The sequence below is a fragment of the Syngnathus leptorhynchus genome, chromosome 21 (genome assembly GCF_054491065.1).
Source record: "Syngnathus leptorhynchus isolate UIUO chromosome 21, UIUO_Slep, whole genome shotgun sequence".
NCBI lineage: Eukaryota > Metazoa > Chordata > Actinopteri > Syngnathiformes > Syngnathidae > Syngnathus > Syngnathus leptorhynchus.
In genome coordinates, this window is record NC_141215.1 from 2,217,266 (window position 1) to 2,241,270 (window position 24,005).

Consider the following 24,005-nt stretch of genomic DNA (forward strand, 5'->3'; position numbering starts at 1 on the left):
GATTAAAAACTGTTGGCTAAAAAAAAAAAAACTCCCGTCTTATTAACAAGTGAATTGCATAAAAAAAACAGGAGTTTTATTTGAATTTTAAGTCCAAAATATTTGATCTCACAGTCCTTTTTTTATTTTATTATCCTGGTGCCAAGAAACTATGTTGAAGTAAACGGAGGCGCTACACTTGGACCAAAATGGTGCTTTGTTGTCATCTTGGTTTCAAGGAACTACTGTATGTTGAAGTGATTTGAGCAGCTTCACTTAAGAATAAACTTGTGATTTGCTGCCATATTGGTGCCTAGGAACTATGTTGAAGTAAATGAGGAGTTTCACTCAAACAAAAGCTGTGCTTTGCCGCCATCTTGTTGCATAGTGATGCCAAAGAACTACTGAAGGGCTTCCCTTAGACAAAAGGTGTGCTTTGTCACCATCTCAGACATCTTAGTGGGGAAAAAACTATGGGGAAATGAATTGAGGAGCTTCACTTAGACAAAGGTTGTGATTTGCCGCCATCCGTGGTCAACAATAATGTAAATGTCAAATGTACTTACCAAACAGATATTTTTTCTTTACGAGGTTTTCTCGTACAGATAAGGACGTGTGTTCCATTCCCACGTGGCCTTCTCCAGCCGAAAGGCAAACAGTTGACTCAACGTGATTTCAACACATTAGCAAGTTTTTACAGGCTGCAATCATGGGGGCCAAGATGTAACGAGCGCGGCGGGATTAATAACCACGGCGAGGCGGTGACCTCATGCTCACCGGGTGACTTATGCCTCTTCAACTTTAATGGCGGGGGACATTATGCCGTTCTGTTCGGGCTCCCCGTGACATCACGACGTGGGTTTATTTAAAAAGTGAAGATGATCGTTCATCAGGTGTCATTTTACCTCCACCAGGGAAGCCTCGCGCTTCTCTATATCTCTAAAGACACTGATTTAGCGTGACCATGCACAAGCCTCAAAACAATTAGCTGGGTAGAATGAACAAAATAAACTACAAATGAAATAAAAATGTGTGTTTTAAAAAAACAATAACTGCTGAAACAAATGCAAATGTTAAAACTCATTAAAAAATGAAACTACAATAAAAACGTACACGCTCAAAAATGAATAAAATCTGAGTGAAATTAAAACATAAAAGTCAAACCAATATCAAAATGAACTAAAATGAAATATTCTATCATGGTCAAAAAATAAAAATTGATAGAATTTCAAAAATGAATGAAATCCAATTCAATCTAAAACATGAAGGTCAGAGCAAGATAAAAATAAACTACTATAAAAACTCCAAGAAATATGTATTAAAAAAAAAAAATCCTAAAACCAATAAAAACAAAACAGAACAAAGCATGTTTTAAAAAATAAAAATTGATCAAATTTAACAAATATTCAAAGTATTTGAACAAGTCAGAATGAAATCAAATCAAAGTATAATAAAATTTCAAAAACTTTTTTTAAGCACGATATAAATAAAAATCCTATACAGTGCAAACAGGTGCTTCCTGCTCATGTTCAGGGACCGCCGGCGTCTGCGAAAACACCGACACGTTCATAAAAGCCAGCAGCTGTGATTTTTAAATTTGTCTCACAGCATCTTACCTGATGGGCCACGTTTCGCTGCCACTACGCAGCGACTGCGGCACTCGTGTAATGAGGGGAAACGGTTGCGGTTGCCACCGCAGCCGCCGTACACGAAGGGCCGGCACTCGCCCGCCCCGGCGTGGAAGTACCACAAGAGGGCGTAGTCGGAGCACGAGCCCTCCAACATGGGCTCCCGGCAGTGCTCCTCGAACCCTGCTTGACCAAAAAAAAAATAATAATTTTTTACTTCATGTGAGTTAAAATATTAGGAACATCTCAACTCAATACTCTTTGGTGAACTGTTACGTCAGCGCAGTTAAAAACTAGCACACGGGCCCGTCAAACATTTATGGATTCCGTTTTTTGGGTTGATTTCAAAACAAGTCATTACTCATAAATGACAAGGCGGAAATAATAATAAACAGGAAGTAGAAGAAAACGAAAGCAAAACACACCAGAGGATCTCGTTCCAAAAAGTCCTCTTTTTTCCCTCTGGAGTGTCTCTGAGGCATCTAAAACAACAAAAAAAATGGAGGATATTTGCTCCAGTTATTATTGTTTGCAAGAATCCTCAAGTGATTGTTACAAAACAATGGGGAAAAAGTACACTTAATAAATGACACACATGGAATTACACACACTTGGTGAGATAGTTGTTGGAGAAACAGAATTTTGAAAAATCCTCTAACTGTGAGGTGTCATTGAGTTGGGCTATGGCAGTCTTTTGATGGCACTAAATTGGGCTGGAGATTGATCTTACGCCGTCGGGGAGGGAGCGAGGGGGATTCCGAGGGGCCGTGCGATCGCTAACGAGCAGGCTGAAATGTGTCGACACTTCTTGCGTCACATTGACCCTCGTCGTGCCTCGTCGTGTCCCCCCCCCCCCCCGCTCACCGGTGCTGTTCGGCAGAAATCCTTCCTTCATTTGTTCTTGCGTGTCGTCGCCGTAGTCTCCGTCGGCGACGGAGGGCGCGGAACTCCCGTCGGGGTTTATCGACTTCACCATCAACTTGTACTCTAAGCCTGGACTCAAACGCACACAAAGTCAACCTTGACATAATACCATTTCTGACATTTATTTATTTGATGTCCCCATTAGTCCCAAGGTGTGTATTTATGTTGACGATGACACCGTGGTGTGCGCGTGTTTTTCTGACAGAACAACAGATGGTCCCACACACACGGGTGCCACGTTGATACCACGGGAGCTCTTGTAGACACACAAACACATGGTCACGTTTTTGGCTCACTCACAAATAAGGAAGAGTTCATCGTGTACTAGTGACACCATTGCACACACGCTCTCGCTCCTGCCCTCTACACACACACACACACACACACATACTTACCACACTTGTCCATCACCTCCTGGGTGACGAGCTTCTTCACTTCAAGATCCTTTGCACAGATGAAGATAATCAACGTGTATCTTTGACAAATATATGAGAGCGATGTGCGCATACCGAGAGGCCGGGCTCCCCCTTTTCGCCTTTCACCCCACCGATTCCAAGCACACCCTAGAAAGAAAATAAAATAAAAACACACAAGCATGTTGGTGCGTTGTATTGTGACAAGTTTGTAATACACACTCACAGTCTGGCCTCTCAGTCCGGGACTCCCGGGCGCCCCTCGTTGACACGGCTGTGCTTTTCCTCTGCGGCCCCTCACGCCCTGATTTTGAAAAAGCGCACGCACATCAAACACGTCTCTGCGCACAGCGTGACGCGCGCCCAATTACAGCCCGTCCTGGCGATATCCTTATTAGAAGAGTGCTGACACTCTGAGCTGCGGGCCTCCTAATTGTTGCTGCAAGTCGCTAATTGATAAGGGGATGGACGGCTTTTATCTTCCTCTTTTAACACTCAAACTTTACTTCAGCTATGGTTAATCGGATGTTTTTTTTTATATATATGTGTTCACTAACGATGCAATAATAAAAAACCTTGGGTCCAGGGTCCCCACGGGCTCCCGGGTCCCCTGGTGGTCCTGGGTTTCCATCCTTTCCCGGTCTTCCCACCGAGCCCTTAAATCCCGGGAATCCTGAGAAACCGGCCGCGCCCTACAAGCCAGAAAACACAAATGTATTGACTCACCTTTTTTTTTTTTTTTCTCTTTGTTAGCATTTTGTCAAATTTGCGTTGTTAACCTTCTCCCCTTTTTCTCCCGAGTCACCGTCGACGCCATTGATTCCGGCGTTGCCTTTGTCGCCCTGATGGAGCACAATATTATCATGAAATAGAATGTAAAGATACTTTTTGTGCCTCATGTTTTTGCTTCAACTTGAACATTGTCCTGCTGCTTCTTCAACCAGCAGGGGGCAGCATAATATAAACATGCATAGAGACAGTCAAGTTGGTTCTTCGCAGAGGATGAAGAATATTTGCATGTTATAACACGGCAACACTGATGCTATCCATTAGCCCATCTATGGAGTACTGCATTGTTTGTTAGCATTAAGCTAACTTGTCAATTTGACCTTTCGTCCAGTGAGTCCATTCAGGCCAGGAATGCCGTGGGTGCCGGGTGAGCTTGTGTCCCCCTGTTAAGAACCAATTCAAAAATTGGTCTCAGAGCATCGTTGACTGGCGAACTCAACAACAAACCTTTTCACCGTTGAGACCGGGACTCCCGAAACGTCCTGGGATGCCTCGGAAGCCCTTCTCTCCCTTGGCTCCGTTATGTCCCGCTGAGCCCGTTTCGCCTGCATCCCCCTGGAACAAGCAAAATAAGCAAACAGGACACCAAAGCTGTGAAGATTCCGGTAGAGTCTGATGAAACGTGATTTGTTGTCCTGTACCTGATTACCCTTCTGGCCTTGGAGTCCCAGGTCTCCTTTTTCTCCTTTGGTGCCATTCACGCCGTCACTTCCGGGGCGACCCTTAACGAAGCCATCACATAAACCCTCTGACATCAAATCTGGCTTGTATCCAGCATACGTTTGATGATTTTTACCGTGACTCCGAGGTCGCCCGGTTCTCCAGGATCTCCCTGCATCCAAAATTTCAAATCACTTTCAAAACTTTGTGACATCACAGTATTACAGGTTTACAAACCTTCTGACCACCCGGTCCTCGAACGCCAAAGCGTCCCAAAGCACCTTTAGTGCCTGCATCACCTTTTAGGCCCTGGAAAAGAAAATGGAGATTCCAATCTTATGTTGTAGGAAGATTAGAGATCCTTCATACCTTAACTCCAGGTGGACCGTCCTCGCCCTTCTCGCCTTTATCGCCGTCAAACCCCGGGTAGCCTCGTTCCCCCTGCAACAAACACAATCGAGAGAATGTGTCAAGCATGTTCTCGGGAACCCCGCAAGGGGTAGACGCCACTCACCGGGTCGCCTTTGTTGCCTTTCAAGCCACGAGGTCCATGCATTTGAAGCGCACTCCCCTATGGTGTAGAATAAATCAATAATCAAGCTATTTATCAATAAAAAAACATTGATAGCTGCCCAATTTGAGAAAAAAACAAACACACCCGTTCTCCTCTGATGCCCTGCAACCCACGTTCACCCTGGCAGTTACAAATACAAGACAAACAAACAAAAACACCATGATGCCAAAGATAACTTTACATTTACAGAAAAGAACTGTTACCTTGACACCTTTGAAACCACGTAAACCTCTGGAGCCCTAAAAAATAAAATCGAGTCTTAAGTTGGCATCAGTGGCGATTTAGCAATTCAAATGTAACAAAGTCCTCACGACAAGTCCTGGCCCTCCTTTCACGCCCGGGGCTCCTTGGTCACCCTGAAATAGAAACCATGAAATTTTTCGTACATCATGACAGCATTCTACCGAGTTAAAAAAACAATACAAAATAAATCTCACCCTTTTTCCAGGGAAGCCAGTGAAACCCCAAGGTCCTGGCTCTCCTGGAATTCTTTCACCCTAAGGCGAGTACATTTTTCAATTGTTACCATTATTTCCTCTTTTATTTATTTCAACATATTCACCTTTTCTCCTTTTACTCCAGGTACACCGGGAGATCCCTGTATCGGAAAATAATGATGTCATAAGAATTTAACAGGAAATCTTTCGCACCTTTCATGAAACTGTAAAAAATCATTTCAGGGTTTTTTTTTGTGTGAAATGCATCAAACTTCCCATTTGTTTCAAAATTCCAACTACATCGAAAAACATGAACACGGTATGCTAATACAGCGTTGGTAGGGTGCTTACATCAGGTCCTGGTGCTCCAGGTGGTCCCGTGCCTCCCAGCGCTCCATTTTTCCCCCGTTTCCCTCGCTCGCCCTGCGTCAGTGCACACAGTGAACATTGCATCACTTTCAAAGTACAGCAGTGAACTAGTGCCTTACCTCTCGACCGGGCTCTCCGGGGGCACCCGGGGGTCCTTTGATGCCCGTAAACCCCTGGATGCCTGCGCTCCCGCGGATGCCTTGGATTCCCTGAGCCCCCGGTGGCCCCGGCTCTCCTGGTTCGCCCTGAGTTGATGAGTCAGAATTGTTCCGATTTTAATTGCTTTCAAAACAAACAGAGCTTGATTACTTTTTCTTCAAACGAGCGTGAAAACATTTGGAACGTAAACAAAAACTCCAGCTGTTAAATGCTTTGAAATAATTGCCTTGCAATTAATTCTGTGTTGAAATCACACACAATAGTATTGAGTCACTCAGAAAATTTAATCGGCGGAAATTAAAATAGCAGCCAGACGCAAAGTTAATCAAAGTTAAAGTGATTGTGCTGTAATTAATTGTATTTTATTTTTGAAAGAAGATGCGTCACCTTGTTGCCGGGCGGACCGGCTTGCCCTTCGGGCCCTCGGTGGCCGCTGCCCGGCTCTCCCTGAACACACGACTTCAATGATAATCTTCTTGAATAATGAATGACATACATACAAGCGTATACAGAGTACCTTTTGTCCCTTCTCGCCAACGTTCCCCTGCAAACATCAAGAAGAACACGCAAGAATGTCAGACAGCACCTTGACGTTGTTAAAAGCGGGCGGGAAAGAAATGCATTTGCTGGCGTTGCTTAACAAGGGGAATTATTCATGCGCATGCTTCATTAATCGAGTCGGCATCAAAAGAGCAGGAAGGCCGGACTCCCCCAGCTCTGATGCAACACCGAGAGCGTGGGCGACGACCGCACGCTTTCGTTTAAGTGGACGATTTTTTTTGGGTCTGCATCTTCCCAAACTTTATTTTAAAGTTCCATGAGTGATACTGTTAGAAAAATATATCAGGGCTAATTATTTGAACATGTTTGGGCCGGAAAAAAAAAACATTCTGACTTTTAAAAACATATCAAATTGACCATATTTGGACATATGTGGTTTCCAACTGAAAGTGTTGGTATGCATTCTTCAAAGAATGCCGCCAAAAATTGAAACATTGATGTCTTGTAAAAAATCTGTGTTAAATTTAATCCAGATCTGATCCTAATTGTGCTGTAAACGTGAGCCTATGCATGGTGCTAAATAGAGACGTTCCATACCACTTTTTTTCCAGACCGAGTCCTCAATTCTTGCGTAGTCACCGATACGCAAGTACCGATACCACCGCCATCCATGAGCGAATCCAACATTTTTATGATTAGACATTAAAAACGTGTTTATTTACCTTGGGACCTTGGATTCCATCCTCACCCGGTTGTCCCTTTATAATGCAAGACATGTCCATGTATCAATAAATGACTTATTTTGAATTTACAGTAGTATCTTGATTAATATGTTTGCTGGCCATTACCTTGAGGTAAAAATAGTCAGGATGGTACGGGTAAGGCTGCCCGCCTTCTTCCCCGCCCGTCCTCTCCATCTCAGCCCTCCTCCTCTCCCACTCCTCCCTCCCCCATTGCCTCTCCAGCTCGCCCTCCTCTTCTTCCTCCTCCCGGTCCACATCTTCCTCCTGTGTCTCCCAGTCGCCACTCCAATCCTCATCATCCGGGCCGGGCCCTTCCCCTGCACTTTGTGCGAATGGATCGGTCTCATCTTGTTGCTGGCTTCCTTGTCCATTGTCCGAGTTCCTTGCCTACAAAGTCGTCATTAATGACTTCTGCGCTATTTGTTTTGTACATGCTAGCGCCACCACCTGGCTGCTTCCGACGCTTACCTTTGAGTCAGACCAGTTTCTCTTGACCCTGATTGACAGCACCTGTCAAGTGATGCTTGTCAGCAAAATATTCAAATACAGAATTGTGACTTTGTGTGTGAAAAAAACAAAAAAAACAAGACAGAGACGAAGTTAAATATTTTCTTTTATATTGAAAATTTTCACCAGTGACACGCAAGGAGTAGTTTACATAACATTTTATTTTAAATAAATAAAAAAAGTACACCAAAAATATGTATAAAGAAGTGTCAGCTTGTTTTAATGTGATACGAGTTTTTATAAATAACTTATAATAAGTTGTCGGTTGTGACATCCAAGGCGCTCGTCTCCACTTTATTTGCATTTTCCTTTGTTGTTGTGTTCCCTTAAGAAGCATTACAACTTTATGGTCGTATTCTGTAATTAAGAGACATCCTGTTTAAAAGATAAAAAAAAAAAAAAAGTAGTTACTATTGTCGTATGACAAAAGTGTGCTTCTTCCCATTCAGCCAAGCTTTAAAATCATGCTGATGCTTTCATGCTTTAAAACGACGGGGATTGTTGCTACTGGTGAAAATTTTCAAGCTTTGCATTTCGAGACATGCCGTTGATGTGCATGCAAGTTGCGTGTGTGTGTGTGTGTGTGTGTGTGTGTTTGTTAAGCCAATGAGGAATCCACCTTGTCTGACTCCTGCGTGGTGATGGGAGGAGATGGCAGCGACGGCTCATCCTGTTTCCGGCAAAAAAAATAAAAAAAAGTTCACACAGGTCATAATGTTTAGCTCAACAGTCACTAACCTTTTCATCCGGTGTTGGATAAATATGCTTGTTTTTATGCGTCGGATGATGCGATAGAACAAAACTAATCTGCTGTGACTTCCGAGAAGATCGCGCCAAAAAACATGAACGCCGCTGATGCCTAAAAGTTAATTGAAATATCACCTAAAAGTTAATTGAACGATGTGGGCAGCGAGGACGACTGCATGGGCCGCTAATTAATATTATCGGAAGTAGGTGTGCAATTAAACGTCTCCTTCCCAGAGATGATGTTGTGATTAAAAGGGCGTCTGACAGGCCCGTTAACGAGAAAGCGCACGCCCGTACGTCATCCGACATCACTTTGAGTTTCAAACGAGGCCGCCGCCTACCTCGTCCTGCTCGAGCTCACGGCGGGTGAGGTGAAGCTCCTCCTCCGACTGCTCGCTCGTCTGGTAGGAGATGAGAGTGTTGATGATATGTTAGCGAGTCAAAGGCAGTACGAGTGTGACATGAGCACGCTCCGTCTCATTTACCGGGGGCCGCGTCGGCCTGGAACGTCGTCCTTTATTTCCTTTGCCCTGGTTAGGAGGCGGGAAGAGCGATTTTTAAGATGTTTCTCCACATATCACTGCATGTTATTTACCTTCCCTCGTTCTCTATTCTGTCTCTTGTGTCCTGCGCTTTTCTTTCCCGTGTGCGCTCGGGCGAGCGGAGCCGCCTGGACGACGGAAGGTGTCTGCCAGAACACATGAATGCATAAATATGAGGACACCAACTTGGTAACTGAATAACTAACCTGATTTGAAGTTTCATTTAAAGTAGACTCGACTTGAATCTGATTTGTCTCGGTTGAAGATGTTCCATTCATGTGCGGCGTCCATAACGTTGGACCCTCTGTAGTTTCGTTCCAGGAGTCCTTAAGGTGGGGAGAAAAAAAAAAAGAAGAACTGTTTTGTACATTTCGTGGTAGTTTGCTGGAGTGTCACTCACAGGCTGCGTAGGTTGGTCCAACTCAAATTCCTCAACGCTATCCACTTGCGCCAATGAGTCAATCTTTACAGAGCTCTGCCGAAACAATGGAAGCAGATTTTAAGAGGCCTTCTCTCATAATCCGTAAATTCACACCACGTACGGTGTATTCCGTGATGACGTTAGAAGTTTGCGTATCTTCCTTCCGCTCGGTTATCTTGTGAAGCAGCTCCTCTATGCCGTTCTGCAGCAGCTTGTCGATCAAAACCTTCAGCACAGGCAGCTGGGACAAAAGCAAACACAATGGAGCTCCATAGAGAACAAGAAAGACCCGAGAAGAATCTGCAGGTAGAAACCGCCGACCCACCTTGATGCCGTACGTTTCAAACATGGCTTCAATGTCCTGGAGAAGAAAAGAGCAAATCATGCCACTGAGGTACTTTTTCCACTTCAGACACTTGAGCAGAAACACAACCTTCATTTCCAGTGATTTCCCAGAGGCGCCGGCATGACCCTATTGAAAAAAACATACTGTCAATGACTAACATACTGTACTTGTATTTCAACTTTCACTTGGCCGTGACTGCACCTTTTCTCCTCTCATGCCTGCGTCTCCTTTATCTCCCTGCAAAGCCAAACTAGAAAATCAGAAACTGTATTTACAGTTTAAAATCAAACTGCGTGCTACCTTCATTCCCGGCGAACCCTGAACACACAAAAGAGACAAAGAGGAAGGCGATATTGGTTTGGGCAGTTAGTGGCACACAGCAACGCGAGACACTTACAGTAACTCCCGGAGGACCCATGGGGATGGGAAAGGCTTGACGGATTTCGTCGATGGTGGCGCCCTGTGAATGGATTGTCAATTGAATTCAATGCAAAAAACGCCAGGGGATCATTTTCTTACCTCTGCGGTCACGAGGACCTGTTTACCGGGCAAACCTGGAGATCCCGGTTCTCCTTTACCGCCATCTTTGCCCTGTAATTCAACAAGACTTAGGTTTTGTTCCTTTGGCTGTTTTATTTCAACGTAGAACCACTCACATTTGCCCCCGTGTCTCCTTTCTCCCCCTGGAATGAGAGAAAAGTGTAAAATGCCACGCCCAAAAAAAAAATCCCTGAAACTTATTTTGTTGTTCTGTCAGTGATACTTGTGGGGACCTTTTTGCCTTCTTCCCCTTTTTGTCCTCTCTCTCCCTGCAAAAAGAAATGCATGCTAAATTTGAAATCACACGAGCAAAACAAGCCAGAGTTCTTCTGTCAAAATCCTCCTCACATCATTCCCCGAGAGTCCTCGCTTGCCGTCAATGCCGGCTCGTCCCTGGAAAGTAAACAAAAGAGAAGAGTCAATGAACAACTCATGTGGATAAATGATATTCGAAGAATAATTGATGATTCTTATAATAGCTTCACCGGAGTTCCTGGTAATCCTGGCATTCCGGCAATTCCAATCCGACCCTGTTCGCCTCGCTCGCCCCTCTACGCAAAACAGCAAGCAATTAAATTGTGATTTTTTAAAATGTTTTGTTCATTGCTTTTTTTAATGGGTGGTTCTCAGAAAGTATGGTTCACAAGTTTTACATGAGAAAAAAACTAAACAGTTGTAAATAGTCGCTGGCACCTTGTGGATTGACAAGGAAACGAACTGAAACTATTGTAAAGTGTTCTTAAGCATGTCACGAACAGGAATTGGTCTCGATGGCTATTTTACACCACTCCAAATAAATACCCACACAACAGCCACAAATGTCAGTCAAATTATGTCAGCAGTATTCCAAGCAGTGATATTTGGTGATCGGGTCTAAAGAGTAGAAAATATAGACTTTGAAAGTGGATCATGTGATCATCCCGTTGGACCATACATTCTGAGAACCACCCGGACACTTACTGAGCCAGGCTCCCCTTTTAGTCCCTGCTCCCCCTGCAAAAAAAAACAACAACCTTATGTTAAGCGGTTATAAAAGTAGACGTACGGGAAAATAAAATATTTATGTAACCTTTTCGCCTGGTTTTCCGTGTGTACCATTAAGACCGTCCTTTCCGGAACCACCCTGCAAATCGTCACGTATACGCATGAGTGTCGACAATTGTGACAATATAGATGTTTTAAGAAATTTGGACACCAACCAAAGAGGATCCCGGAAGTCCAGGTTTACCCTCAGGACCCTGCGAACAAGCAGAAGATATGAAATTCAAAGGTACTTATTCTCACACAAACTTTCAATGACTCCCATGAGAACTGGGACGCTCACTCTTGGTCCAGGTGGGCCGGTTTCGCCTCTTGAGCCCGGCTCGCCGGCCTCACCCTGACGGAAACGGGATAAGACGTTTTTTAGAGAGGTAGATGAAATTGCCTTGGGAGAATTAAACAAATATGATATCGATAAAGACACCTTGATCACCCGGGCGAAGATATTGTCTCGTAGCGTCTGTGAAGAAAACCCCCCAAAAAGAGAGCATTTATTTCTTGTTTGCCGCCTTATTGTCTCGATTTTACGAGCGCGGCTGCGACAAACGGGCCTGTTAAACATGACCAGACTGATGAGAAGCTGTCACACGCGACTATAAAAGGTTTGTTTACTTGCGTTCCGGGAGGTCCAGGTTTTCCCTTTGTGACGACAGCAGACATGCGTGCGCGCACACAGAGAAAAAAAACCCAAACTATTAAAAATCACATCGATAGGACATCATGTGAAAAATTTGCAGGAAATAGAATGTGCGCCGAAGCATGATGAACACAATAAAAGCCAAAACAAAGATATCGAAACTGCAATCGCGATGACAAAGTAAAGCGGCAGATCGGAGCGCACGTACGCACCGGCTCGCCTTTGTCGCCTTTTTCGCCGTCACGCCCCTAGAGGAAGACAAAGAAATTTCATTACAGGTAATCATGAAACATTAGCATTGACAAGTGACAATTACACCGAGAAATGTTTTATTATTTTAATTGTGAGGAGATCTCACCGGCTGGCCAGCGTTTCCAATATCTCCTTTCTCTCCTCGCGTTCCCGGTTGCCCTGCTAGCCCTTGTGGGCCCTGATGGAAAATTAATGAAACAGAAACAATAGGTGACTTGATAATTTATATTTTTGTAGAACCGCAAAAGATCAAATACCTTTATTCCTGGGTCGCCGGATGCTCCTTGTGGTCCTTGCTCACCCTTTAAAAGATCAAATGAGTTTAATAATTTAATAATTTAATTTAAAAAAATAAAATAAAAAATTGGATTAGTACAGCACCTTCATCCCTTGTTCTCCTTTAATTCCAGATTCCCCCTACACATACAAAAACATTTTGAAAAATGTCATTCTAGTAATTATACACGGAACAGAGAAAAAAAAATTAAGCTGTTAATAAATGCGATCAACTTGTTTCATGTCTGTGACAACCTCATGTGATTTACTTACATCTTTACCTCTTAATCCTGCTTCTCCAGGATTTCCAGGTGGGCCCAGATCCCCTTTGGAGCCGTCCTGTCCCTGTTTTATTATTTTACATTTTTATGATTTTGATACACAGTTTGCCTTTTTTTTATTATTACCTTTGCTCCTGGTTTTCCAGATAAACCAACATTTCCCTGTGAATGAGAGCTATATTAAAAAAAAAAAAAAGAAAAAAAGATGGAGCAACAAATGGCGGATGTCAGGGACTCACCCGTTCCCCATTTTCTCCCTTTGGTCCCCCTTGTCCTGGAATCCCAAAACCTGGACTACCCTGCAAGTACACATTATTTAAACTAGAGCTACACATTCCCATTTTTCACATTTCATACTTTTTAACAATCCAACCTTTTCTCCTTTGTCTCCGGGTTCCCCTTTTGGTCCCAGAGGGCCCGCGGGACCAATTGGACCGATGTCTCCCTGTAGGACGGGAAATGTGACACATGAGTCGGAGACTTTTGAAAAGTAGAGTAGCGTCTCTGAAGTGGTTGCGCTCACTGAGTCATTCAGTCCAAGTGTACAAATCTAATGAGAGAAGGTCTTAATTGCGTTTGATTGGCAGGCCCAGAGGAGAACACACCATGGAAACGGGTTCCAAAATGATAAGCACTACCCCTTCCATATGTGGTAGATTTGTCTTCATAAACAGCATGAAGTACTCACCCGGACGCCCTTTTTGCCAGTCGGACCAATAATCTGTTATGACACCAACATGAGAATATTCAGTGCTGAAATTTGATTCCATAATTAGTAAAAAAAAATAAAAAATTACATAACGTGGTCTTACACCATTGGAAGTGTCTCCAGGGGCTCCTCTTGGGCCTTCGTCCCCCTTAAGACCGATCGGTCCCGTCGGTCCCTGGGAGCAATAGTATGCATTCAACACTGACGGAGCGAGAGGGGAATTCGTGGGGGCACTGCTCCCCCCCCCCCCCCCTGAAAATATGCTCTACGTGACAGGCCAGCAAAGAATACATTTAAATTTGAAGAACCGCTTTGATGTCTTTGACCCCCCCATGGAAATAATTGTCTGACGCATTTAGCGCTTATCTTGTCGACTTTTTCGATCAACAAAAAGGGCATTAAAGCAAATGGGGGTGACAGCATCGCGGTGACAATCTCACCAGGAGGGGATGTGAGGTGAGGGGGCCGCCTCAAATTAAAATCATTGACGCGGGACAAAATGTGTGAAAGATAATCATTGAAGCTTTGATGATTTGTCTCTTGTGTAATCACGGACCTCTCATCGAGGCTAATTTAAGAGATGCAATGACAATGTCTGTCTATATTTTCCAGTCCAATTTGAAGCATAATGTCTCGGCCTATTCAGTCAAATCTGAAGTATCATTTTGTCATCATCACTAATCACACTCACTGTTGGTCCTTCTGGTCCACTCGGTCCCCTCTCGCCTCTTTCACCCTAAAAAGAAATGCATTTCTTCATTCGAGACTCACTTTCAGACGCCATATTTTAGTCGAGCTGATGAGTCATTCCCATGATAAAATTGATCGGGAGTGCGTTTGGATGTGGACTCACTTTGTCCCCTTGCTCCCCTTTGAATCCCTTTTTCCCCTGCGGACACAATAAAACTACCAGTGATTCATTATTTCATGGCCAATTACTCAAAAATCATTAAGCAGCAGTTAGCGTGTTTATCTTGTGAGCGTTAAGTAGCATTCTAGGTAAAATAGGAATGGGCGTGGCATAATACGCACCCGAGGTCCAATGGCTCCTTGGATGCCTTGTTCTCCAAGTTCACCCTGGACATATACATCTCAAATGAAATGAAATAAAAGGAAGTAAAATCACGAATTGAATACCTTGGGGCCGACTGGTCCCGCTACACCCGCATTTCCCTGCAAAAAATAAACATGAATGAAATTTGGTAAAAGGACGGCAGTAAGACAAATACATTTACAAGTATAACATCAATGAAGAAAGGACAACAAAGATGGCTACTATGCTACTCCAATGTGCTCAGGAGATGGCGTAAAAAGGATATTTTGTGCACAATACCTTCTCTCCCGGCTCTCCGTGGGCCCCCTGAGAACCTTGCAGGCTATATTGGCATTCACCCTGCAAAAGTTCACATTTAGAGAAAATAGACACCACCGGCATTTTGAGAGCAACACTTGCCTTGTCTCCTTTCGGACCCGGTAAGCCCGGTGTGCCGTTGATGCCCATTGGACCGGGCAACCCTGCGACACCCTTGACGGTGGTGGCAAGGAGAAAAAAGTTTTTGTAACGTGTATTTTAATGCTGATTTAACCGCACTTACATTACTTCCAGCTTCTCCTGTGTCGCCCTTTGTGCCCGGCTTCCCACGTAAACCCTTTCAAGTGAACATACAATGACATCATTTAAAGTCCAATCAAAAGGAGTCGCAGGATTGTTGTGTACCTTTTCTCCTGGCTCTCCAGGATCCCCCTTCAAAAAAAAAGTACATTAAATAAGTGGCTGTACATGTAAAAGTTTAACTCTGATGCTTTTCTTACCTTGATAGATATTCCTGGCGGTCCTGCTGGACCAGGCATACCCGGGACTCCGATGACTCCGGGAATACCAGGAGGTCCCTGGGCACCCTATCACCATTTATTTTACATCAAAACCTGTTCCTGAAAAAAATCCCCTAAAATTCATCAGAGGTACACTTACTGAGGATCCTGGTTCTCCTTTTTGTCCGGGGATGAAGTTTGCATCTGGGGCTGCTATCACATAACCCGGCTCTCCCTGTGAAGAGAAACAAAACGCACATGATTGCTCCACATATACATTCAAATATCCCAAAACTTACTCTCTCTCCTCTCTGTCCTTTGGTACCAGGGAGACCATGAGGACCCTGTTGAAAGGCAAGAATAGTCATAATTTATTTAAGCGCATGTTTCTAGTGTTTTAAGTTTTACCATATCGCCTGGTACACCTGGTGTGCCCTGAAAAAGAAGAAAAGATACATTACACGTGTTAAAACAACAAACACAATGAATTTGTTCCCTTAATTAACTTACCCGTTGGCCGGCGGAACCCGGGGGTCCAGTTCTTCCTGGGCGTCCAGGCAGCCCAGGAACGCCATCTGTTCCAGGAGGTCCCTGTCAAAATAAAGCAATACGACCCAGGCGAAAATATAATAAAAGTAAAAACAACAACATGACGCTGCAACACATTTAACTGACTTGCGCTCAGTAAAACAATCCAAATGAAATTTGTCAGTGCGTGTGTGCATCTTACCTTTTCACCCTTCTCTCCCTTGGTAGAGGAAAAAGGATCAAACTGTCCTGGAGTTTGCCTGAATCGCTACAAAAACAACAAACACGGCAGGTAATGTCAGAAATAAAATAAAAAAGATTTGTAATGTAAGAAATATTGGAGTGAAACTCACCAAACCTCCTCCCATACCATCTCCCTAAAAATCCATTGAGGATGTTACTACACATATTTTTTGTCTATACACACAATGTTGGCTTAATTAAACTCACCCGTTCTCCTTTCTGGCCCTGGGGAAAACAGAGAAGAACAATTTGAATGCATTTAAAATTCAAATAAATTGTACCTGATCAATCTACCTTGACACATTGGCAGATGGGGGCCTGAGGCTGCTTTGGGTCATCAGTGGGTGTGTCCAGCTGACATGAAGAGGGAGTCATGAAGTGATAGTTTGTCATAAAAATGGAGCTTTCACCTTTTACCTCCGGCTTGAACTCAGAGAGGAGCTCCTCGCTGCAGACGCTCTCAACAAATTCTCTCTCCACGGAGGGAAAGTCATCGAAGGTCGGCGAGTAGAAGACGTTCTTGTATCGGCCGGGGGCGGCGATTTTACTCAACTCCCGCAGGTCGGCATTGGTGACCCCTACCGCCAGAATGCTGACGCCTACTCAAAACGTAACAAAGATTAGAAATTGAGGGAGAACTAAGCTTGTAAGCGGACTTTTTGACTGACCCAGAGCACGCGCGATCCTGGAGGGAGACTCCACGTCGTCATGGGCCCTGCCGTCTGTTATCAGCACCAGGACATGGGCAACATCCTGCCTCATGCCCAGAGACTCTTGAAACATTTCTTGCAAGACATAACTGATTCCCTTTCCTGTGTTAAGAAAGGCACACAAGTTGAAGAAATGAGATTTTTTCTGGTGTTTGGTTGGCAGCACAAACCTGTCTTGGTGTTTCCTCCTCCATAGCGTAACGCCATGAGTCCCTTAAGCACAGAGCCCCGGTCTTTGTGATCGTTAAGTCGGAATTCAATCCGAGGCTCATCGCTAAAACGAACCACGGCTATCTGAAAGTGAGAAGAGAGAATTTCAACTTCATTATGTCTGCAATTCCCAGCTGTCGGGCTGGATGACGCGCGCTTCATTTAGCGGACACCAACTTGTGCGCCTTCAGGGCCGATGACCGGGAAGTAGGTGACCACCCGGAATATGAAGTCCTTCATCTTGTCAAAGTTGTTGGCGCCAATGCTGGACGATTCATCCACCAGGAACACGATGTCCACTTTGCTGCGGCTGCAATCTGGACGAAAAACAAATGGCTGAGTCAGCAACTATCGCACCCCAACGAGAAAAAAAATGAAATACCTGGTTTTGATTGTGCGGGAGTCACTGCGCTTGGTGTTGTCAACAGAGGAGGAGTCATTGTTGGATGAATTGAAGTTTTATCGGTAGTAATCGGCAACCTAAAAGGATTCTTGGTGCTGCTAGTGGCTGTCTGAGGGGTTGTGGTGTTGGCTGTGACATAAGAGGCTACTGTTGCTGGCTGGGACGTCGGAGGACGCTGTCCCACTGAGATGAGCAGAAGCAAAATATTAGAAGCATCACGTAAAACAAAAGGTGGATGAATCTTGTGAGTCTTCCCTACCAATCCTCTGGTAAACGGTACTGATTGGTCCCTCAACATGCCCATACAAAGGCCGTATGGAGAAAATGTAGGTTCTGCGATAGAGGAGATCACCGACTTTGAAGGAGGTGAAACTCGAACCCAGTGTCTCATTTTTAGTCTCAAACACTGAAACAAAACACATGATTTCACTTGAGTGTTTACACTGCAATTTTAATCCACTCGTTGTAATAAGACGTCATGCTATTCATATCAGCTACGTTATTGGTTCAGACCTGAAATGTGTCTCCAGTTTAGAAGATACCTGGAGACACCCGCCACTGGATTCCAGCTCAGAACAGTGCTGCTGTCTGTGGTGTTCAATGCCGTGAAGCCGGTCACTTTTGGAAGGTCCACTAAAGTCCAGTTCAAGAGAGAAAGGTCAAAGGGTATATTCCTCCTGGTCTCCATGTTCAAAGTACTTGACTAGACCAACTCACATGTCCGTGCTGTGACTAGCACAGAGCTTCCCTCCTGGCTGCCCGCCATGGAGGACACTTGGATCTTGTAGGCTGAGCCCTCTTGTAGGTTCTTTATAGTGAAGGTTGTAACACCAGCTGGTACCATATGGGACTTTTCTTCTCCCCCTGGTGAAGGATGTAGTAAAACTAGTAATAAAGTGGCTTTTAGATACGCAACAGAATTTATTTATAAAGCAATAAATCAAAAGGCAAAGAAAAAAAAAAAAAAAAAAAAAAAAGAAATCCAGAACTGGTGTTTTATGCTCGCTCCTACGAGCTCCAGTTACGAGGCGAGCAATAGCACCAGTTTGGCGTCCAATTTAAAATGATTGTCTAATTTTACAAAAATATAATGAAAACAGCATGGGCGCCAAAATTGAACCCTGTGGAACACCAGGTGAAATTAGAGAAACCAAGGCTAACAGAAACGGTACTGCCTGCCAAATCGGATCAGAGTCACTCTAGAACACTAACTATATGGCCACATGATGTTGCAAACGAGTCACAGTAATACCACAGCAATTCTGAGCAGAACCTATAAAGAATCTCACCCATGAATTGGACCCAGGAAACTTTGTAGCCTGTTGCACCGGGTGATTGTTTCCAGGAAAGCGTGACAGAGTTAACACCGGTGTCCACCACTTTGACCTCCTTCACCAGCTGGGGCGATCCCGAGTCCAAGGCAGCTGCTGAAGATTTAAACATGCAATCAAGGCAAGTTATATTTTCCTAAATCTCCAGAGCAAATATGAGGAACATCCAATTGTTTGCTACCTGTGACTTGCGTTAAGGAAATTTCTGGTCCCTCCGTGTTGCCGTATATCGCATGGACTGTGATTGTGTAGGTGGTTTGTGGGCTCAGGTCATCAATGCGATAGAAGACAACGCTGTGGTCCAAGTAGCGTGACTGGGGGGTGCCATCATCTGCAAACATAGATGTGAAAATGTGTGACAAAAATCAGGCATGTGAGGGTGAATGTGCACGCCATGGACAAAAACATTTACCAGTGTTCCAGGAGAGTTTGTACTCAGTAGCGCCCACTATTGGGCTCCACTGGACTTCTATGGTGGTGCTGGTGTAGGCGGTGACCTCAAAGCTGGACACGTAACCGAGAGGAGCTGAGAACCAATGAGAAGAAACATGTATCAGTTTGACGTCTATAGTCGCCAATGGTAGTGAATGCGTTAAGGGAAATTCAGGTACTGACATGTTCTGAAGGTAGCGGTGAAGCCAGGCCCGACCACCGATCCAAAGAGAACGTAAAGAGTCAGGGCGTACTCTGTGTCATGGGCTACATTCTTCAGCTGGTACTCAGTGGTGGTGCCATTCAGAGCTAACTGCCTGGGACGGTCCCGACCCGCAAACTCTGAGAAACAACGATATATGAAAGGAAGCTCCTGCTGGGATGATATCATTCAACACACCTATAGTGGGTCCCCAGGCCAGTCGATACCCGGTGGCTCCTGACACGCTGTTCCACGAGATGACAGCACTGCTGGTGCTCACAGCTGACACCTTCAAGGTCTGCACCACACTGTTTTCCACTGACGAGGGGGAAATCGATAACATCATATACTCCATCACTCCTGGGACTCTTTCTAGTCGTGCGGTAGTTAGTTACATGTCTTGACTTTGGCGGATGTGACGGGTCCTTCGATGTCTCCGAAGATAGGGTTCACTGTGATGGTGTACTCGGCGCCCGCGTGGAGGCCCTGGATCATGTAGAAGTCAAAGGTGTTCCTCAGGTTGATGCTCTCTATGTGGCCGTCTGGAAGCGCAGCACAAATAAGTGGAAGATGAAATATTTGAATCGTTGTGAGCCAGTCGCGGCATTACCAGACGACGCCCATGTGAGACGATATCCCGTAGCGCCTTTAACTGATGTCCACTTTGCCTGGACAGTGTCAGTGGTTGCATTCTGGACCAGAAGTTCTTGAATTGCTACCAGTTTCTCTATAACACACAAACACATCTGACATGGAACAACACCGTCCTCTTGTGGATACATTGTAGTATGACAAGAAAGTTGTGGTTTAGATTACTTGATACTTTTTGGCCATTTTTTTTTTTTTTTTTTTTTTTTTTATTAACAAGTGTCAATCATTGTCATCAAACGCAGATGTAATAATAGTTACGTGTTTTTCCCACGATGGAAACCGGTTCACTCAGCCCCTGCGGGTAAACCGCGAAGATACTGATCGTGTACTTTTTGTCCTCCTCCAGGCTGTCAATCACGTGCGAGGAGGCGTCTCCCGGGAGCAGCTGCTCATACGCATATCCCGGTCGATCGGCTGCATTTGAGAAAGCGGACAACGTAAAACTGACTCGAAATAAAAAGTGGCAATAATTTGTCACAATCTCTTCGTACATCTCGGGATGAGAATCCTGAATCCGTTGAGCTTCTTGAGAGGAGGCGTCCAGCCCAGACGTAACGAGAAAAGACTCTCTTCGATAACTCGGAAGTTTAACACTTGAGGTAATGGCGCTGGAAGAGAAGACTTGTGGCTCATGGAGTAGAACCAACATTTGGTTTGTTTGATTTTGCACATTGCACTTACTGGTCTGGGCAATAATGGTTGCATACCCGCCGACGAGACTGGTATACCAGGCGTAGACAGTCAGAGAGTATGATGTCATCGGGCTGAGCTCTGTCACCATAACTGTTGTCACGTCTGCTTTAAGATCAATCTCCTGGGAGCAGAGTTCCAGAATAAACATCTGGATCAGACCTTTCACACCTCCCCTTACCTGTTGCTGCTGCGCGTCGACGGGTTGTCCTCCGGAGCCGAGAGGGACGACCACCAGCCGATAGCCCGTGACGTCCCCCGTGGCCGCTGTCCACGTCAATCTGAGGGAGCTGAAGGCCAGCTGGCTAACCCGAAGATCTCTGGGACCCAAAATGAGCTCTTTGATTGGATAAAAAAAAAAAAACAGTTAAATAGATTCAAAAAAGGGAAAAATGAAAATCGTCACTTCAGTGGTGAGATTCCCTTACCGGGTTGGGGCCATTTGACTGGTAGTTGCGGCTCAGAGGCGGTGAAACAAACCCGGCGGGATAATTTGGGGAGGACGGGCTCCAGCATGGGGAAGTCAACACTCATCAACAGGTGCTCCTCGTACGGCTTCGACACCATCCTCCTCAACTCGCCCTCCTTAGCGTTTCCCACGCCTGAACATAAGCATATTGATCAATTTATCACTTTTTAGTTTTGTCCACTAGGAGGAGCTGTGGCATTACTTCAATGTTGTCTGCACATCCGCATTTGGTCATCAAATAAATAACAACGAAGCAGCACATTTTTTGACTAAGCTGACTCGGGCATATGCTTTCAATTGGTATTTAGATGAATTATGCACATGGATGTTCAAAGAAGTCTTTCAATTGATTCTGGCATGATGAGGCTTTAACCAATTTGCCCTGAAGCGCTGACTCATGAAGCTACATGTGTGTTACATTTGCAATCTGTATGCCACACGTTTGTCTTTTTTTTTTTAATTTTTTTTTTTTTTTTTTATGATTGTTGACAAGTAAGCACCTGCAGGTTTGCTTCCCTGCGGCGTTGATGAATAAGACGAGCGCTACTCTGTGTCAGAGGTGTAGCTGAATCGTCCGGTGAATAATGGGCGCAATTAAGAGAGCGATTGGTTAATGAGCGGTAATTATTGCAGCTCTCGCGGCAAAGGGAGCAAGATGTATGCGCAATGTGTGTGAGGGAAGTAGTGTAAGTGGACTTGGGGGGATGGAGGTGCTCTTCATTTTTGCCATGGTGTACCTAATATTGTGACGGGTGCAAATGTACTGTATATGAATCGCATATACTATCTGTGTGAGTCCACTCTGAAATATGAATCTCGCAAAAGATTCCGGAGAGAAATCCAATGCATCGCAACTGCAGAGGACATGAATTTCTAACAGCGGGTGAGACAGGGGCCGTCCGGATAAGATCGGGGGGGGGGGGGACGATGTTGAAGGAATTCATAATGCGGACTCACCGACAGCGTAGAGCGAAATGCCGTTGTCGGCCACTGCTTTGGCCGCGTCGAAAAAATCGTCGTACGAGGGTCCATTTGTGATCAAAATGGCCACCTAAGGAGAAAGCAGAGGTGGGGGAAAAAGTTGAATTTGTTGGAGTATAATGCAGACGTTTGGATTTACATAGTCATCAGTAATGTTAGTCGCTCTTCGCAGAGGATAATAAAATCTATGCCTGTGAGTATTGTCATAGTTGCCACACTGTTCAATTCCGTCACTTGACATTGTGACACTGAAGCTTTTTGCTAGCTCATCTTTGGCAGCTTGCATTCTTTGTTAGCATTTCGCTAAACAGACTAATGCCAAGCGATGTGTTACTTCAGATGATACAAAATGTCAAATTCTCATTGATGTTTAAATTGCCAATAAAACTGGGAGAGTTTGAAGCTTTTTAACGAGTTGTCTACTTTTGGACACATTGCTGCTTGATTTGATTTCATTGCCCCAGAGACAGCGCTCATTTGAAATTTTTGCACGCAAGTCAAACCAGAGAAATTGGCTGAACGGCGGCTCATTTCTTCCCTTGTTGCATTTTCCAGAAATACACAATTAGATAAAGAAAATAAAAGTTCCATCAAGATTTAGCAACAATGTTTGCTTTGCTGTTCGAATCCATTCCACAGTTTAAACATTCGCACAGTTACAGAGCTTAATAATTAATACACCGATGTTCTGGTGAAGGGGGGGGGGACTCATTTAAAAACATCAGACTCGTTAAAGCTCCCTACAGATTTGTTTCATGGCTTAGTTTATAATTGAATTCATAATTGAATAAATCAAACAAAAAAAAGAACAAGCAGGATGCGACTGAGACTAGCAATTTGCTCTTCATAAAAATTAAGCAAAGTTCATGGGAAGTTCAAGAAAGCAGAAGAAGAAGACTGACTCAATGAGATTGTAGCTGCTGCTCGCATGCGCCCCGCCAGTACAAATTCAATATATCAGCCTAATCCTCTCCCCGCTGCCTTCCCACGTCAAGTGCAAAATTATTCACACGCACACTCCGAAGATAGCGGGCTGATGGGAATGCTAACCGGCAGCGTTACTCCGAGTCTCCCCACCGCTGATAGAGAAGGAAAATACTTCACATTTTATCACTTGACAAGTTTAGTTGCCGTCTGGAGCAGGCGGCTCAGACTTTAATACGCTGTTTCTTTTTTTTTTATATGTTAGTTTTTCTTCCGCCCTATTGGACAACAGGCCAATCATAAGCTTCTTTTATCAGGAATGATTTTTGCAGACTTAAAAAAAATGGACTTCTATTGCTCAACTCATTCACTGCAATTGACGGGAATAGACTTCAAACATTACGTTGTATTGGGTTGGCAATGAATGAATGATTGAAGTACCTTGGGTGCAGGGTCACGACGGATGGCGGCGTGGAAAACCTGGTTTACGAGAAACCAGAGGGCGGCGCCAATATTCCTGAATCCGCCCTCATAGGGAAGCATTCTGACAGCCCCGAGTACCTCTTCCAAGGAGTGATAGTCCGTCAAGGAAATTAAGGTCCTGGAAGCCAAACGGGAAAATGAGAAACTACACAAAACCGATGTGTGTTGACTTTTTTTTTTTTTTTTACTTGGGGCCAGTCCCGAAGACAATGACTCCAAAACGGATGCCCTTGGCTTCTACGTGGCTGTCGTTGAAGGAGGCGAGCATTGCCGAGATGAAGTCTTTCATCGCGGAGAAGCTAGCGGCTTCAACGGTCCACGACTCATCCACCAAGAAAACGATGTCTGCCTGCACCACCGTCCTGCAGGCTACCATAGATTTTGTAATTAGCAAGGAATGACCAACCACAGCTATTCTCCCTTATGCCTAAAAAAAAAAAAAAGAAAAAGTCACCTTCCCA

General features: G+C 44.5%; 1 protein-coding gene across 1 annotated transcript; it reads right to left on the reverse strand.

Moving 5' to 3' along the window:
* Positions 1 to 112: 112 nt before the first annotated feature.
* col7a1l (collagen type VII alpha 1-like) lies at positions 113 to 23,920 on the reverse strand. Its single transcript, XM_085902878.1, has 100 exons — positions 23,733 to 23,920; positions 23,503 to 23,662; positions 22,114 to 22,207; positions 21,116 to 21,289; positions 20,869 to 21,026; positions 20,679 to 20,811; positions 20,489 to 20,605; positions 20,256 to 20,411; positions 19,957 to 20,073; positions 19,742 to 19,888; positions 19,545 to 19,664; positions 19,328 to 19,486; positions 19,125 to 19,238; positions 18,894 to 19,043; positions 18,671 to 18,808; positions 18,099 to 18,245; positions 17,895 to 18,014; positions 17,641 to 17,787; positions 17,361 to 17,564; positions 17,156 to 17,295; positions 16,939 to 17,062; positions 16,727 to 16,870; positions 16,353 to 16,657; positions 16,266 to 16,283; positions 16,169 to 16,192; positions 16,018 to 16,083; positions 15,798 to 15,878; positions 15,696 to 15,722; positions 15,587 to 15,631; positions 15,448 to 15,522; positions 15,288 to 15,374; positions 15,193 to 15,219; positions 15,071 to 15,124; positions 14,929 to 15,000; positions 14,809 to 14,868; positions 14,613 to 14,648; positions 14,508 to 14,552; positions 14,329 to 14,364; positions 14,167 to 14,211; positions 13,579 to 13,650; positions 13,455 to 13,487; positions 13,140 to 13,211; positions 13,006 to 13,065; positions 12,893 to 12,928; positions 12,759 to 12,830; positions 12,591 to 12,626; positions 12,467 to 12,511; positions 12,316 to 12,387; positions 12,170 to 12,205; positions 11,933 to 11,959; positions 11,745 to 11,780; positions 11,604 to 11,657; positions 11,479 to 11,517; positions 11,349 to 11,402; positions 11,240 to 11,272; positions 10,765 to 10,830; positions 10,628 to 10,672; positions 10,513 to 10,548; positions 10,396 to 10,422; positions 10,259 to 10,330; positions 10,137 to 10,199; positions 10,040 to 10,057; positions 9,941 to 9,976; positions 9,827 to 9,865; positions 9,719 to 9,754; positions 9,515 to 9,634; positions 9,373 to 9,447; positions 9,179 to 9,298; positions 9,026 to 9,118; positions 8,916 to 8,960; positions 8,772 to 8,831; positions 8,303 to 8,353; positions 7,645 to 7,686; positions 7,282 to 7,563; positions 7,156 to 7,191; positions 6,450 to 6,476; positions 6,320 to 6,379; positions 5,893 to 6,018; positions 5,756 to 5,827; positions 5,530 to 5,565; positions 5,405 to 5,464; positions 5,279 to 5,323; positions 5,171 to 5,206; positions 5,052 to 5,087; positions 4,908 to 4,964; positions 4,763 to 4,834; positions 4,631 to 4,702; positions 4,530 to 4,565; positions 4,375 to 4,455; positions 4,181 to 4,288; positions 4,054 to 4,116; positions 3,724 to 3,786; positions 3,520 to 3,636; positions 3,171 to 3,248; positions 3,041 to 3,094; positions 2,927 to 2,975; positions 2,472 to 2,600; positions 2,033 to 2,089; positions 1,596 to 1,793; positions 113 to 1,525 (listed from the first exon to the last, which is right to left on the reverse strand). Exons 1-100 carry the CDS (start codon positions 23,918 to 23,920, stop codon positions 1,509 to 1,511), a joined length of 8,142 nt encoding a protein of 2,713 aa, XP_085759004.1. The 3' UTR covers positions 113 to 1,508.
* Positions 23,921 to 24,005: the final 85 nt, after the last annotated feature.